This window comes from Eretmochelys imbricata, chromosome 9, assembly GCF_965152235.1.
Source record: "Eretmochelys imbricata isolate rEreImb1 chromosome 9, rEreImb1.hap1, whole genome shotgun sequence".
NCBI lineage: Eukaryota > Metazoa > Chordata > Testudines > Cheloniidae > Eretmochelys > Eretmochelys imbricata.
In genome coordinates, this window is record NC_135580.1 from 33,340,447 (window position 1) to 33,358,289 (window position 17,843).

At 40.1% G+C, this 17,843-nt stretch overlaps 1 protein-coding gene across 1 annotated transcript in view; it reads left to right on the forward strand.

Moving 5' to 3' along the window:
• The first annotated feature begins 476 nt into the window (after window positions 1–476).
• The window catches only part of DNER (delta/notch like EGF repeat containing), a 277,010-nt gene continuing 259,643 nt past the window's right edge, over window positions 477–17,843 (forward strand). Inside the window, exon 1 of the mRNA XM_077826768.1 lies at window positions 477–725. Coding sequence (XP_077682894.1) covers window positions 477–725 — 249 coding nt within the window. The remainder of the gene's footprint in view (window positions 726–17,843) is intronic.

A 17,843-nucleotide genomic window follows, 5' to 3' on the forward strand; every position in this document is an offset into this window, starting at 1 on the left:
ATCGCCAGTGGGCGCCGCTGTCCCACCGGCAGCACGTCAGCGACCCCACCGCGACCTGTGCACGGACAAAGGGCAGGTTGTGCTGGCTCCATTATCTCCCCCACCCGCGCCGCCTCCTCTCTTCAGCCAGCCCTGCCCGTGCGCTACACTGCCGCCCCGGGGCAGGCGCTGCTCACCCCCGGCCCCAACCTGCGACAAGGGGCGTGCTCACAGGCTGTTCTCCCTGGGGTGGGTGCCCGGGTTCCCGTCAGCCCGCCCCGCTCCCAGCCGCGGCCGGGCGCCCTCTGCCGGGCACTGGGCGGGAACGATCCCGGCAGCCCGGCCCCTCCCCGCCCTAGTCCCCACCCGCACGTTGCTCGGGGAAGCGGCGCCGGGGAGCAGCCGAGAAGCAGCGCGTCGCTGCCGTCCCCGTGTCCTCTGCCGGCGCCGCACAGCGGCCCTCAGACCCAGGCTGCCCCGGCCGCCGCTGCAGCGCCATGCCCCGCGCCGCCCCGCTCCTGCTGCTGCTGCTCAGCCTGGCCCAGCGCCGCGCCTGCCTCTCCGGGCCGGTCAGCGCCGCGCCCCCGGACCCCGCGCGGGACCCCTGCCGCAGCCAGCCCTGCTGGAACAGCGGCACCTGCTCCCCGGCGCCGGCCCGGGGCCCCGCCGCCCTCCGCCGCCTGCCGCTGCCCCAGCCTATCTACAGCTGCGCCTGCCCCGCCGGGGTCACCGGCACCTACTGCCAGGTAAGGGGGACAGGGGCTGTGCGGGGAGCTCGCCTGCCCGTGCCCCGCCGCCAGCCCCGCCTGGGTGCGCCCCTGCCCGTCCCCCTGGCTGTGCCCTGGTGTGTGTCCCTCTCTGCTCATCTCGTGCCCTTGTGTCTGTCCCCGGCTACCCTTGTGTCTCTGTCTGTCGGTCTGTCTGCCTAGCTCTGCTCACTAGGACTCTGCGTCTGGGAGTCTGTCTCTGTCCCATCTTTCTCTCTCTGTCTCCGGGGTCTGGCTCTGTCTCTATCGGCTCATTCATTCTCCCTCTGTAGGTTCATCTGTCCCTACCGCTACCTAGCTGTTTGTAAGTCAGGCTGCGGCTCTATATCACTAATGGACATCAGTGTTTTTGCATTATTAATCTATGAGTTCAGCAATATTATACTGTCTGTCGTAGGTTAGGTACCGTCCTCTACACAGTGGCTATAATTATCTCAATCCATCTCCGTATATACAGCTGTGTATTATGCGCCTGTCTGTAGAGCTGCCTTCTTTTCTCTCATATGTGCGTGATACATACATATATCCAAGGAGATATCTGGGTGTATGAGTCTGCTGATCATAACGTTTGCCCTTCTTCTTTCCTTAGCGAAGTGTCCAGATTCTTAGGTGTGGTAATAGCTGTGGGTCAGAGGCAGTACCTAAGCTGCAGTTTCTATCTCCTGCAAAAAACTATCTGCGGATGTTAGTCTTTTTTTTGTTTTTTTTTAAATCCATTAAATATTTAAGGTGGATGCTATTACTCAGAGTAACTGAGCTTGACTATTCTTGGGCAAGTGTTGGGGTTTAGTTCCTAGGCTTGTAAAACTGACATATCAAACCTGCAATACTTTTAACCCTACCTGCATAAAAAATATATGCAAACTTGGTGGGTTAAATTATTAAAAGGTTAATGAAAAGGTGAATGATCTCAGGAAATTAGGCAGCTTTCCAGAATTAGATGGAATGTTTTAGCATGGATCTCTTTTCTTTTTCTTCATTTTTCTTTCTGCACTCTGGTGGCTTTTTATATATTGTTTATTTTAAGATCAAAATGATTGATTTTTTTTTTTTGGAAAATGGGTAGCAAAATTGTACTGAATATACAAAAGACGACTTAATAGGTTTATGATGACCATTTCTTTCTAGTGCATTTCCTATCACATTTTGTGTGCCACTTAGTTTCACCTTATTAAATTCTACAGAAAGATCAAAATGTCAGTGTAAGGATAGAAAAATATTATCTGGTACATCTAGAATAAAAAAAAAACTATGGACAATAGCGAATATGAGTAACATCTTTCTAGCCTGCTTGGTCATATGTTGATTTAATACAGTTTTTTTGATAAAATATTGCATTACTTGGTCTGTGAAGACCCAAGTGAATGCTGATGACCATATGAAGAGGTTTTGTTCATAATCCTTGCATTTTGTCTCGTTATTAAATGTCTTTGATACCACATTCTAAAATATGGATAAAATCTCTCAATTTATCCCACCACCTCTCTTTTCCTTATAAGTAGAGAGAAGGGTTTGTTTTGTGAGGGTTTAAATGATAGTGATATACTTCCAGTGACAACAACTATAATAGAACACAGATTGGTTCACATTTCTTTGGGCAACGCTTCCTGGTTTACAGGATTTGACATAGAGGTAAACTGATTCAAGTAAACTAATGTTGATTTTTTAAAATTTTTTCTACAGCACACTCCTTAACTTAAGTAGCCTGATTTTGTTTTGTTGTTATATGTGTTCATTAGGTCACAAAATATCAAAGCTGTAGTTTTCCTGTGTGGGTGGAGAGAACAGATTTCTTTCTTAATAAGCCATGAATATCATGTGTAGGGTTCAATAATGAGTATTGTATGGACATATTGAAAGTCCCTGTGAACTGCAGGCATTTTAGAAAGAAGTACTTCTGTGCTCGCCCTAAAATGTCTCACTTGCTTCCTTTTAACAATGAAAGTCAAAATATTACCGTTAATGAGGTTCTGCAAAATCAGAGAGCTTAAAGTGGATTAAATAGAATCCCCCCTCTGGCAAATTTTAGCAGTCTTGCTGGTAAGAATTTGACTGCTTGCACTTGGGTTTATTGTGTTTTCCGCTCTAAAAGAGACAGACCAAATTGCATGTGTGCTGCTGCCTAGTGCTGTTATACTGTCTGAAATCCATGACTGAAGGATAAATGGCTCTCTCAAATGTTTTGGTAAACTGTAACATTTACTGGTGTCATAACCTGCAGGAGGTGTTGTATCTGTGGTTTTGGTAGAAGAGAGGAATACATTTCTTTGTAACCTGAGAAAATAGATAATGAATTCACAAGCACACTTTTTATTAAACGATATGAAAGGGCTAATTCTGGGAGTATTGTTTATAAAATGTTTATTTGAGATATCATTGACTTTTATTTTAACCCATGGAACAGTAGTTTTATAAGGGAAACTTTCTAAACAAAAGATAAAAGAAATTCATCCCTGTCTATCAGGACTGGAAATGAAGCAAAAACATTTTAGTTTACTCTGAAAAGTGATTTTTAAAAAAACTATAATTGTAATGAAAGAGGGGACAAATCATCTGCCTAAAGAGAAATTAGTAAAATATTGTATGTGGCTGCATACAAGAAGGTTTCCTACTTTGATAAAAGGAGGATAATAAATACATATGAATTACAGGATTGGTTAGTAGTTCAGATGCCTTTCTTTTTAGCAGTTTAAAAAAACCCCTCACAAATGAAAACAATATATGTACTCTATTGATGAACTGTTCCGACTCAAAGGGATTCTAAAACACAAGGAATTTTAATTCCAAAAAGGGGTATGAGAAAACTGAGTGCTAAATCAGGCAGATTGCTTCAAATTTAAAGCTGCAGCCTCAGGCAGAGGCTTCTCAACTTACTGCTGAGGATGTTATTAAACTATTAAAATGGGGAGAAGGAAATATTAAGAGGGAAAACAAATACAAGTAAGGAATTCAGCTATGTTGAAATAATTAGCCACTAGTAATCTGAAGATGGTAAATTCGCACAGCTGCTCTTTGTCATAGAAGTGGAATAATATCTCATCAATGTTTGTTCTCTGAAAACAAATTAAAACATAGCCCTGTTTTGACACACACACTATGTTCTGTAATAAAAAGATTAAGTAAACAATACATCTGATTCTATGTTATTTTGATGCAAGTAGGTATAGAGTTGCGGGTCAGAAGAGGACATGCTAGCACTCTTCTCTGCCCGTGTTGTAAAAAGACTGGTAACCTAGTCACAGCTGGAAATTACCCAGAACTTCTTCAGTAATATATTAGCTGGGTCCATTTTTTAATGCACTTCACAGTGCTCTTGGTGGAAGGAAAGTGACAAAGAGGTAAATTGGTACATCAGATGCTCTTAAGATATTTTTGAAATCCACAGCTTTTTTATCACCAAGTGCAATCTTTCATTGTGCGTGTTTTGTTTTTTGTTTTGTCTTGAGGAACCATTTTTCCATAAGATGTGGCGGTTGCTTTGGTAACTTTTTTTCTATGGAGAGGAAGAAAAAAATCGTATCTGTGCATACATCTAAATTACTTATGGGTACATTTGACATATGCTGTCTAGAAAACTTCTAGTTTTTCTTACTATGTAATATTTTCAGATTGCACATTCAAGGATATGCATGGTTTTCATTACATTCCACTAATGAAGGAGTGACAGGAGAAAAGGGATTTGTACAATTGCTTAAGCATATATTTTTCTCAAGAAGTTAATTCTTTGCTTTTGTGTATTGTGAAGAACATGAATGGATGTTCTGCATAAAATTGTGCAAACTTTTTTTTAATGAATCTGGTTCTTCTGGAAGAGATTGAAACAAATTGGAAAATTTTTAGCTTTATTCTGAAAGAAATTGGTGGCAGAATATTAAATCTAATAAAAATATGAAAAAATGTTAAAATTATGTTGACATACTTCCTTTGTTTCTGCTGTTAAAAACCAAAATATAATATTTAGCTAAAGAGTAAATTCCATATTTTTTTCTTTGATTTAGTATATCCAAAATCCAATAAAATTATTTTTTTCTTGAAAGGGACAGGTTGTTGCTTGTACTGTGTATTCAGCTGGAATATATTACGTAGAAAGTCATTTGGATTAGGACATCGTTAACTTTAGAGACATAAGAATCAAAACAGTTAAAAGGGGAAGGGGATGAAGAATTCCATGCTAGGTTTGGAGTTTGAAAAAAGATAAAATGAACCTATCAGGTAAAATTTTCTTACATTAATCACTTTTAGCAAAGTCCTGTGAGAATTTCACTAACATATCTTATCTCCTGTAGAAACTGTTGCTTATTATTATTTATTATTATTATTATTACTTTTAAAGAGATCCTGTCAGGTACTTTTATCATTTTTATTTTTTGTCCTTTTGCTGGAAAATAAATTATTTTCCTTTCACCCCAGTTGTCACACAACCCCTATTCTTTTGTTTCTGGCAGTGTAGTTTTGTTGTATTCTGTATCTGTATTTCATAGACTTCTTCAATAATATAATCAAAGCCAGAGATCAAGTATTGTCTTTTCGGTGGTGCTCAGAACTGGCTATCAGCGTTTGAGTTCTGGTCGTTGGTTTGCTACTCTCTGTTCGGTTTTAGACAAGTCACTTCAGTTATCTTTGCCTTAGTTAACCCATATCTAAAATGGAGATAATATCTCATGTGCGTGATGTTAGTTTTAATTTTTTAAGTGATTTGGGAGCCTGTGACGAGTATACAAGTGCTTGTTGCAGTAGTTTTGTAGCAATTAAGGGGATAGTTTCTTGTGCTCCCCCTGCTGGATAGCTTTCTGCAGCAGCAAAAGTTTTATAAAATCAACTTAATTGTGACTCTGTGAACAATTTATTTATATAAAATGGAACATAAAGAAATATATATCCTGAGTTTGAGACGCTAGTGAAAGATTTAAGATTTAAAAGCAACAGATATATCATCTCTTTAACTCTGCTCTTAAAAATGGTTTTATTGCAAAAGATATTTTAACCAAAGACAGGATTCTTTTAAAAAAAATCACCTTTAAAGTATCCTGAGACAATACATTCTTTCCATTTGATTAAAAATTCATAGAAGCTTGGAAGTTTGGAATAGAAATGACCCAGCAAGTTATCCTTTCCATCCTTTTGTCACTATGGGATTTTTACTTGTAGTACATTTCCTAAAGTTTTGTCTGGTTTTATAAGTCCTAAGTAATGTGGTTTCCACCTCTTCCTTTGGGAGACTCTCTCATATGCTAATACATCTTGCTGTGAGTTTTCCTGACATTTCAGCCTAATTTTTTTTCTTAATTTCTTCCTGTATTCTCTGTGTACCATGTTAAATAATTCCTGTCCCCTCTTGATCGTAATGCTCTTCAAACATTTGTAGATTGTTATATTCCTTCCGAGCAAACTCTACTCTCTGTTCTGCACCAGCGCTATCCTCTTCTCCTCTGAGAATCCCCCAGAATCTCCACTCACACAGGTCTCTCCAAGTCATCTGCTGGGGCTCTCCGGATGCCACAGCTCCTCTTTCCTTGGGACCTGCTCCAGATGGAGCTTCTGAACCTCCTTGTCAGATGGACAACACAACCAGAACTTTTCATCTTTCCCAGGAAGCGCCGCTCAGGAGCCAGTGCCCCATGCTGGGACTGAGGAATCCTGTTCTATCTGCAGGGAACTCAGTGCATAGGTGGAACTTTCCCTGTGACGTCCTATCCCCTTCCTGGCCCTCATGTCCCTGGACATGGGGCTTTGCCTGCTGAGCTGGCCATGTATGTGGGTGGTGGGGTGGCTTAGAAAACTGACATGTATAGAGATAGACTAGCCCTAGCCATCCTCTGCCTATGGTCATACTAGGGCTACATAGAGGAAAAGCTATTGCTTCCCTGCTCTACGATATAACGCCTCTATGTAAATCCGTTTTATTTACTGGCTGCACTACACAGCCCTGAGTCTCTCAACATCCTTCAGTCTGTTCTGCTAGAAGATTTAAGATGTACTTTACCTTCACATCAGTGTCCTAATATATTCCATTCCTTCTCTGTTGTCTCTCTTGCTCCTGCTAGGAGGGGACATCCTAGATAAGAAGTCTTTAAGGAGTTGTTTTAGGTCTGTGCTCACAATGGACACATCACAATATTAAAAAAAAATTTTTTTGGCCATTCCCAATTTTTTAATTGTTTGATGGTATTTTCTTTGATTCCTAGGCAGTTACTGAAGGTATATGGCTACTCCATCTGTTGCTTTTTTATCTATGCATAAGAGTAGACTGTACAATTAGATAACATCTTCAGTTTTGTTGTAAGACTGACTATTGGCTCTCTGTGCATTCTCCAGCATAGCATAGGTTCCTGAGATCTTGCACCAGTTTCCTGGTGAACAACAGCACTATTAACTCATACAGTCTTTCAAAATGTCAGACCATAAGTATTAACATCGATTTTTGTGAGGTTTTGTTCCTAGATGTCATGTTCATTGGTCCTTTTCTTTCCTTTTTGTTTCTTTGGCAGAGATCCTGCTAGACCATTTCCAGGTGGTGGTTTAAGTGTGTCACTTTGTCTTTTATGCTATTTTCAAGAACCATCGAATACTAATGTTGTTCAATTATTAAACAGCCTAACTCTCCCAAACTGTTGGATTGTGTTTCAGTTTGTGTTACCCAGTTGATGGCTGGATGGTTTGAATACCATTGGGGACAGACCACTGAACTCTGGGTTCAAGTTTCACAACTCTCTTATATTGACTTTGCCATCATGCTAATTTGTGCCAATTTTATAGTGGTTTAGTTTTTTATTAGACTTACTAAATATATTTCACAAGGCACTGGTATGGGTGGTATTGTTATGTGTAAAATTAACAAGGTTAATTGAGAACTTGTTTTGTAATTCTTTAGGTGCAAATTCTGCTCTTCTGTTATGGAGACTTGGAGGCCCTTGCCTGCAGTGAAACTGGTGCATTTTCGGCAGTGTTGTGGGGACAGGATATAGGGAGCACTTGGAAAGAGTAAACAAATTATCTCCCACCCCATATACACATTTCTTTCAGTTATGGTAACTTTAGATATTCCTTGTAGCTGTAGTGGGATTTTTTTTTAAGTTGGTATTGTCCCTTGAGGAATTGTGGGTACTACTGTAAAAATTGCCATAAGAGAAAGAGGATTATATCTCAGCAGTTCCAAATGTTTGCAATAAATTATCTAATTGAATTGTTCTCAATTCCTTTAAAGGAAGGCAACAATTATTTAAGGACCAAATGTTATGTCTCAGCTGTACAAATGGGTATTATGATCAATTTGACAGTTTATATACTAACAACTAAAAAACCTTCACTATCTCTGTTTCAAGCTACTCAAATAGCCCATTGAAATCTATTCAAAACACTTCTTTGAATCTCATGCAGGTCATTACACCATGTAAATTATTTGGCTTCCAAGAATTGTATGATATAAAGAAAAATTGCAGATGTTGCATTGGCTTACATTTCTGTGATTAAAGATGCTGAAGAAACTTGCCAAAAGTTTTGAGGTAACTGAATAATTGCAGAATATAGCGATGCTAAAATGCTTAAATTATTTCATGTTCTTGTTCATCACAATTTTCCATTTTCATATGGTTTGATCTGAGAGAATTGCCTTACTTCTCTGTATATGGAAATGATTTCTGATTATTCGTAAACCAGTATTTTCTTTTCCTTTGAAATATGTATCAATACCTAATACTTTATGGCTTCGTTGAGCACTCCAAGGTCGAGATATAGTCAGATGCTTTTTAGTTTTTTTTAAACAGTGTTCTAGAATCTTCCACATTTTGCTTAACAAATAGGAACTAATTGCTTTCTTAAACATATGAAAAAACCTTGAAAAAGATGACAAGTTCTGGTAGTAATATTGTAGCTTTGTGGGTGCACTGTGAGCAGGAGACCATCAGCTTCAGAGGAAGGTTTAAGAAATCTTGTAGTAAGCAGATGTGGGATAATCTGCCCTCCAGGGGAGTCTCCTCCTAACCCTTAATAGTCAGAGATTAACTAAAAACTCGAAGAATGAGATTTGACAGCTATTCTAATTTTTCTTTTTGTATTTATTATTAACTCTCTGTATTTTTGTTATCCATGTAAATGTTGAGTCTCTCTTGAATCCTGGTCATTTTTTGGCTTTCAGCAATATCATATGGCAATCAGTTCCATTGTTGAATGATATATTATGTGAAAATATTTTGTTTTATAAGTTTGCATTTGCTATCTTTCAATTTCATTACAAGTCCCCTTGCTCTTGTATTATGTCACAGGGAGAGTGGAAGTGCCCAGTCTACGTTCTCTGTACCATTAATTATTTTTATATTGCTGTCAGGTCCCTTCTTTAAAGTAAACAATCCCAACATTTTCATATGAGAGTTTTCCCAAACCCTAATCAAGCTTGTCGCTCTTCTGCGTTTCCTCTAATTCTGCGATATTCTTTTTGAGATGAAGTAACCAACATTGAACACAATTTTCCAGGGGATGGTAGACAATTGATTCATGTAATGGCATTATAGTATTTTCTGTATTATTCTGTATTCAGTTCCTTACGCATGCTATCATTTTGTCTGCTCTTTTGAGCAGAGGTCACCACTGAGCTATCCACAATAATAGCTGAGTTGAAACAGATATTTTAGAACCCAGTAACCTAGTTGGAGAGCATTGGTAATAGAAGCCTTTGGTTTTGGATCAGTCAAACCAAAATGAAAGCCATTACATATAGATGGAAAAATGCTGCATTTGGGAAGCTTGTGGTTCCTTGTCTTAAAACCTCTTCTAATGGTAGTGTAGTGTATAAGTGCATTCAGCCTGTTAGGACTTACTCTTCTACTAGTAGATTTTTTACTAATTCTCCGCCTTACAGAAGGTAAAATAGCTTTATTCAATGTTCTATCTCCCTAACTACTGTACTTGTCAATTTACATTGTACATATGTAATATAAAAATTGAAAAAAGTACCCTATGGTGGGAAAGTCCTATCATATAGCTCTCCAACATGAACAAGATTAGGCATAACGATAAATTATATTACTAAAAGAAAATTTGTATGAGATATACTACTTGAACAAGCTATACCATAACAGTATAGGAGCATAGAAAATGCAAATCATGTCAAAGTCTATGTCACACTGTCTAGAGTGGCTCATGACTGTGAATGCCTACCTCAGTGCAGACTGTCAAAAACAGGGCCAATACCCCAAACTGGTGGTGTGTTGTATAATTAGATTTCACCAAGCTAGCAACAAATGTGAACTCCTGTATCACTATACCAGTTTTACCTCATATACAGTCCCCTTATATCTTCCAATCTGTCTTGCCACCCAGACAAACTGGACTTAGCGGTCAGTGGTCACTTACACAAAAAATCACACCAAATTCGGGTTGCTCTCAGTCCCAAGAAATCAGTCACTTACCTCAGATCAATTGGTACCTTAGAATTTACACTAAAGACAAGTCTTGTAGCCAGTCCTGTAATAAACTATCTAAAGGTTTTTTATTCCTTTTCCTAGTTAATAGAGTTATTTACAAGGTAAAGCAAGCAAACATATGCACACAAGTTATCTAAATCCTAAGAATGACAGAGTAGGAGTGATATGTCAATTCTAAGTGTCTTTCAGGGAGGACCCAGGAAGCAGCCCCGGGGGGATCTCTGGCTTCAGTTTAGAGTCTCTGGCCTTGTCAGAGTTCATACAGCCGAAAAGATGGATATTTTTCAAGTGACCTTGTTTTATTTCCTTCATTCAGCTTCCAAGTCCACAGGATAAGCTTTCTTGCACATAGCATTTCCAAAGTGTGATAGGGCCATTAACTATTCCTTGGTATCGCAATATTCTTTGATGGCCCGTCTGATTTTGATAGTCCTTCATGATGGGTGAGAGGGGGATGATTCCTGTGCCTGAGTTCACAAGCAAACATTTTCAAAGTCGTTATAAAGCAAAATTTACCTATTTTCTTATGGCATGGAATATGGACATTACAAGTGAGATGAATGCATGCAGCAATTTACAAGCATTTCAGAGAGTCTAAACACGAAATACATTCTTATAAGACTAATATCTATTTTGAGCAAAACTAACGTACCGGTGAACTGGTCTGGTCTCCAGCTATGAGTTTGTTAGTTCTTAACTTATGTCTGCAGTCTGGGCAAGAGCTGTGTACGTTAGGAAAAGTAATGCCTCCTTTGATACAAAGTTCTTTGAATCCATTTCTTCCACAGGTCAAGTGCAGTCTTTTATCCAGAAACACTCTTGCACCTAAAAGGTACCCATGCTCTACATGTGGCTCATATTTTTCTTTCGCTCTCCCTTACCGTAATAAATGTCTTCTGATGTAAAAGAAAAACAGGACTGTTAGCCTGAAGGAATAGCTGTGAGCTCTGTGGAAAACAAGTCTGTTGTTGAAAGTTCAAGACTAGGATTCTGTTCTTGGCTTTGCCACTGACTTGGTGTGGGATACTGAGCAAGTCACTTTACTTAGTCTGTCGCTCTATTCCCACTTACACATGGGGAAAAAACCCTATCCTTATAGGAGTGTTGTGAGAACTAATTCCTTAATGTTTGTAAAGAGCTTCAAGAAACTTGGAAGAAACTATGAAGGTAAATTTTATTCATTACTTTGAAATGCAAGATTTTGAATTTCCAGAGTTTCTGATATCAGTAATTGCCATTTCTAGTGTATCGTGGTAAAGAATACCTGGGCCAACTGCACAATATAACCAAATTGATCTTAGAGGAAGTTAAATTACTAATCTCCAGTTTCTTCATAACGTATCGCAAAAATAATTTAACTTCATCTGTTTTCATTCCACTTGTACATTAAACAATTTGAATACTTCATAGTGCTGGTTGTTAGGTGCAGCAGGGGTCTGAGATACAGTTTGATTCTCAGGTGTTTGCTGCTGTTTGGTCAGCGTCTCAGTTGCCAACATCAGGTTGTGATCTCAGTCTGTTGAGGAATAGGCATAGCTCCAGCAGGTGCTTTGTGGGTGACCATTACTGACCTATCTGTTTCCCTCTGTGCCCTCCCCGCTCTGGTGTGAAGTTGACCGGATGTTCCCACCCCATTTAAAAGCTGCTACTGGGCCAGATTTTGCCAATTTGCTCCTGGATTTGAATGTGTTACAATTCCTGTAGTACTACTTCAGAAGCCCTACACCATGCTGCAAACTGTCACTTGGAGCTATGCTGAGACTCTGGATCTCATCACCATATGGGAGAAGAATTGGTGCAGGAAGCTTTTTGTAGCCAGTCACTGCAATAAAGGTCTGTTTGTGGATGTTGCTAAGCAGATGCCCATGAAGGGCCACAACTGGGATGCCAGCCAGTGCCGGATAAAGAGCAGGGATTGCCAGGAAATAATCCCATCAGGCGACATGTAACTGGTTTGTTTTTTGAAGAGCTGGATAGGATTTCACACAATTATACAACTACCAAACACAGGAAGGTTGTGGAGCCTGCTGCCTGGTCCCTTCACCACCCACTTCCCAAGGTCAAACAGCAAGACTCACCAGGGGATGAGCACAAGGAGGCCTATGAAGAGATCTCCCCAGAAAGCCAGGATCTTTTATGCGAGCTTGATTCCTACCTTGCCATAGTTGAGCCCAGTTCCCAGGCAGCAACCCAGTCCAAGGCTGAGAAGGCAGATCCTATGGAGGGAACCTTGGCATGTAGCTATCATTACAATTTTTTGTTGCTGTGCTATGCTGCATTGCTAGCTTCTGTTCCAGGTGCCTGACGGCTGCCACCATTTTAAGAGAATATGAGCCAGGAGCCTTTCTAAGTCTCCAGCCCCTATTTCCCTCCCTCCTTTGGCCCATACTGTCTGATCAGCTCCCTATACACGTTTCCAAAATGGCAGGCAATTGGCCCCTGTTTCTACCAAAGCCCCGACTATTGACTGTTTTAAGGCCCAATATCAACGGCACCTGTCTATCTATATATTTTCCTTTCCACTCCCCTTATCTGTTCCACAGTCCCATTTTCCAGCTCAAAATGGTGGCCAGCAGCATGGCACAGTTGCAGCCTCTGCCTCACCCTTCTCTGGTGGCAGATTCAAGTAATGAAAACATTCATTTCTGCAAAATGCAACAGTTAATTGAGACAGTGGTTACCAGAAAAGAAGTTTGGTTAGGATTCTCAGCCTGCAGGAGACAGACGTGGGCATTGGATGCCCACAAAGACTACAGCACCCTGTTGAGGTATAAAAACATGCGTTCATGCAGAGAAAGGGCTTTTTACCTTAGGGATAGCAAGGCCTATATAGAGAAAGGCTAGGTACAGTGAATGATTCACGCAATAATTACAGAACCCTATCTGTTTTTCTGAATACTTTAACCATGTTTGCAGGGGAGATAAAGCAGAATCTAACAATAAGAAATTGCTCTATTTTTGTCCAGCCATTATGGGGGATAGCTGCATGGGATTCCCCCGATATAGCTTACAGCTCTCTTGTACTTCTGCGTGAACCATCTTTGTGAAGAACTTCACAGTATATCTTACTGGTCTGTTCTTTGCCTTTCTGAATAAGGTCATTCTTTGCCTCCTAGTCACCCACCTCACTATAATGTTATTTAGAGTCAGGACAGCTTAAGGGGATGTAGAAGGGATTACTATCCAGTTTGACGCCACATGCCCCCCCGCTACCCACTCTGACATCATATAAACACCTCCAAGGTGCAGCAAAATGACAAAACCAAGCTGAGAACAATCCCCCTCCCCCAAATCTTCAAGGCACAACAGCAAAAGTAAAACAGCATATTTTGCACAGACAAAAATCCCAATGCAGCCAGTCCTCCTCCTACACCGCTTACCAAGTCTGATGTTCCCCCAAGACTGGGAAGAATCTCAGGGAAGTAAAATCAGAAATACATTTAGAAATGCTATCACAATCTTTTTAGAATATGAACAATAACCGCCTGTGTCGTCTTTAATATTCCTGCAACCATGGCACTTGCAGCGGCCATATCTTTAAGGACAGGCCCTTAATCAACAACTGAGTGGCTGGCTAACCTGAGGGGGAGAAAATGGAAAACTTGTGATGAAATGTTCACAGACCTCACTGCAGAGTCCCACAAATCCCTGAAAATAGTGGAGAGGTAGAGGCAGTATTTGGAGATGGAGAGGAAAAGAGACGAGATCTCAACAGTTGCCAGGGTAGCACTGACGTGGGAAAAGATAGTATTGAAAAAACAGGGAGATGAATAGACAACTCCTGGAGGCAATACAAAGCCAAAATGCCCCGTTGCAGCATATGTTGCTGTTACAGCAGCTGCTAATGTAGTCCTATAAATCAGCACCCAGCCATGTTGTGCAATCCTGGACAATACAGGCTAATGGGAACAACAGCAACTCCTCCCTATTATGCCCTTGCAGCAGAGCTCCAGAGCCATTCCCTTCACAGGCCCAAGCTCACAGCATTGAGAACAGTTGCACCTGGGAGCCCAGCTCTTTTGAGCCCTTTAACATTTCTGGTTAACTTCAAGCCTTGACACTCAACACCAGAAGGGCCACAAACAGATGAGGCAGAGGCATGATGTATACTCACTTGTGACTTTAAGCTATCCCCTTACCTCCTTGAGTTGTGCACTACCTTGAACTGTTGCACTTTGATTTTTGTTGTTTTGCTGTTGTTTTAATGAAAGGTATGTTTGTAGTTGTTTAATAATAGAAACCTTGAAAACTTCATTCATGAGGAGTCTACGATGCATTTTACACAGAAAATCATTAAGTACGAAATAATTCATGAGGTTTTACAAAGATATCTAGGCAAAGACACAAGGTAAAATAGGGATTGCCCCAATGTTGTATTTTTACCACCTATAAATAACACAGAACTGCTCACAATCCATTCCCCTTTTCAACCTCCATGGGTTAATATCTAGATGTACAGCTGCACAATTTCAGGCCTGATAGTCAAAATAAGAGCAATAGGCATTACTGATAATATTACCCCAGCTGTTTCCATTTTCTGTTGGATTCTATTCTGTTCAAACAACTGAGCAAGTCTCTGCATTTGAGCCTCCCACCTAGCATCAAAGCTTTCTTGCTTATTCTTGCAAATATTGTGCAAAATAGAACATGCTGCTATAATCTTTGGCTTGTTGTTTTTCTGCAGCTTCCAACCTGTTCTACAAACAGTACCCTCTTCCTTTCAAATGGCCAAGTACACACTCCATTACCATTTTCCAGCTACTGAGGTGGTGGTTAAACAATTCCTGCCTTGTGTCCAAGCAGCCTGTGTACAGATTAATTAAACAGGGAAGCAGAGGATAAGACAGGTCTCCCAGGATAACCAGTGCAATCTCCACATCATTAATGAACACTGGACTGGTTTCCCCCCAGAAACACTTTCTCCATAAAGGTAAATAAAGCTGAGTTCTGAAAGATCCTAGCATTGTGGACGCTTCCAGACCACATGGCATTTATGTCTGTAAAGCTGCCATTGTGGTCAACCAGTACTCAGCACACCTAGGAGAAATACCCATTTCTGTTTATAAAGTCAGAGTCCTGATCAGGGGAAGCAAATAGATACATGGATCTGATTAATTGCCCCAATACAGTTTGGGAACCCCATGCATGCAAAGCCATCAATAATCTCCTGAGTATTACCAAGCTTTATAACTTGGTGCAACAGTACCATATCCATGGCATTGCAGATCTGCATAACAATGGCCCCAAAAGTCAGTTTTCCACAGTGAGTTGTTTGGACCAGTAGCATTTAGGGGTGGCCAGCTTTCTAGATAACAGTGATGATGTGCATCTATGGGAGCCTGGGGCACCTCATATTAGTAGGTTGCTGCTGCAGCGCTGTAGTTAGTTTAGCACATATCTAAAAAAAAAATTGCTTTCCCTATCCTGAAATTCTCTTGACACTGTTGGTTGTCCCAGGTGTTCAGAATGATCCTTTTCCACCTCTTCCACTCTGGTTTCCCGAGACCAGAAATGGCACCGCACAGTTTAAAGCTGTTCTAGAAACTGTTCTTATACTATCAGTTGTTCTGTGTCTTTCTTCTCATCCTTCCTCCACCGCTGAAGCTCCTGCAGCTGCAGAAGGAGCTGCTGCTGCTGCCACATCATCTGCTCGGTGGTGCAATGGATGGAATCCAAAGCCAAGTTCATCTGGCTATAGGTGCTGAAATACAGCCCCAGCAGCCTCTGCATATTCATGGTTGCTAGCATAGCTACAGAGCACTGTTGGGTCCATGCTGGCCAACAGCAATTGAAAATAATGTTAGTCCACCCAGAAAGGAAGTATGGGTTGGAGACAGCAGAGACATGGGACGACTTAAAAAAAAAATTTGAACCTGCCTGGTGTTTGCCGTGCATAGTGAGAAAAATTCCAGAATGTGCACTGCTTGGCAGCAAAGCAAAGGACCATGGGATGTCTTCCAAGAACTAGTACACAGCAAACTGCTGCTGTGTTTGCATGCTGTGCAAATTGAAAGATCGCACAGGCATCTTAATGCAGCTTGAGTATTGTATGTTACCTTATGTGCATCAAAAAGATATAGATTACCCCCCGACCAGACAAGCTCTTTGTTAAAAATAATGGAAATGCACAAATGACCTTTATTTAGGCTTTTTTTGATGGCCTTAGAACATGCTATTTCCTAATCTTGCTGGTTCCGGGATGTAACTTTAAAGCAGTATATAGATGCAACTAGTCTAGTTACTTGTTTAATAAGTCATCTCATTATCTAGGATACTGAAGTTTCCTTTTTTCTATGCTACATTTGGAAATCAGTAGTGTTTTCTTAACCATTTAAAATCATTAGGCCTTAGGATTCTTTGGATGCCTTGTTTAATACTGAATTTTTCCTTTATTTGTTTTCTTTATGTCAATAAACATTTTAAGCTTCCTATAACCTGCATTTTCACAACATATACCTATAAAATAACTATATGGATAGATGCAACTGTGGAATAAAGCAGCACTTCAACAATTAAGTAATCTAGCAATTCATTCAGTTGGCAAGGTAGACAAAGGCCAGTAGCCTTCTGATTAATTTAGTTTTGTAACGTTCTTTTCCACTGGAAGTACACATAATAGCTCAGTAATCAATTTTTTTTTAGAGTTTTATAGTGATGGTATGTTTATGAATAAGATCAATATGAGTGAATTAGATAAGACCAAGAGGATTGACTTGGACTGTGAAAATAGGGTGATTTTGAGTTATGGCTTCCAGTGATTTCAGAGACTTTGCTGTAAGTATCTGATGTATTGGTCACTAGAGGAACCAAATTGCTATTTTGATTGAGAAGATTGTCAAGCAATTTCAGGAACAAGGCAAGGAGAAACAGAAGGCATGTTCTGTACTTGGAAGCTTTCCTTTATAGTAACAACCCATCTTTTCCGTGTAGATTACTACTACTTGGTCCTTTCTACTGGAAAATTCAGAAGAGCCTAATAAAGATGAAATTCAGAGCTGACAAATGCAAATTGGAAGGAATAATTTGAACCACGTTTGCATATTCTAATGAATTGTATGGACTCTGGAAAAAGATTTCACGTGTCATTGTACGGCTTGTTGAAAACATCTCACTATGCAGTGGTGCTCAAAAAAACCCAAATGATATTATGAATTATAAATAGAACAGAAAGTATTTAAAATATAACACCATTGTATGAATCGATAGCATACTGTCCCCTGAAATTCACTTTTGGTCACCTTCTCTTAAAATGAGTCCAAAGATGGGTGGCAGAAACGGTTGGAGGCTTGTAAGGGATTCCATATAAGGAGAGACTGGAAGGAATGAACAGTCTAGTTTAGAGAGGAGATGAATAAGAGGGTACCTAATAAAGGTACAAAATAATGAAAGGTAACAAGAAGGCAAATCAAATGTTTTTATTTACCCACTCATAATACAAGGACAATGAAATTGTAAGATGATAAATGGAAAACTGAAAAGGAAATATTTTTTCTTTTAACTTCATGTATAATCAACTTGTGGAATTCACTCCCACAAGACGTTACTGAGTCAAAAAGGTTAGCAGGATTCAAGGAAGAACTAGACTTTAATATGGATAATGGGAATATTTGTAGTTTCATCAAATAGGACAGTTTGAAGGAAGAAGAAAAAAAGAGAGAGCGATAACTACATGCTTTAG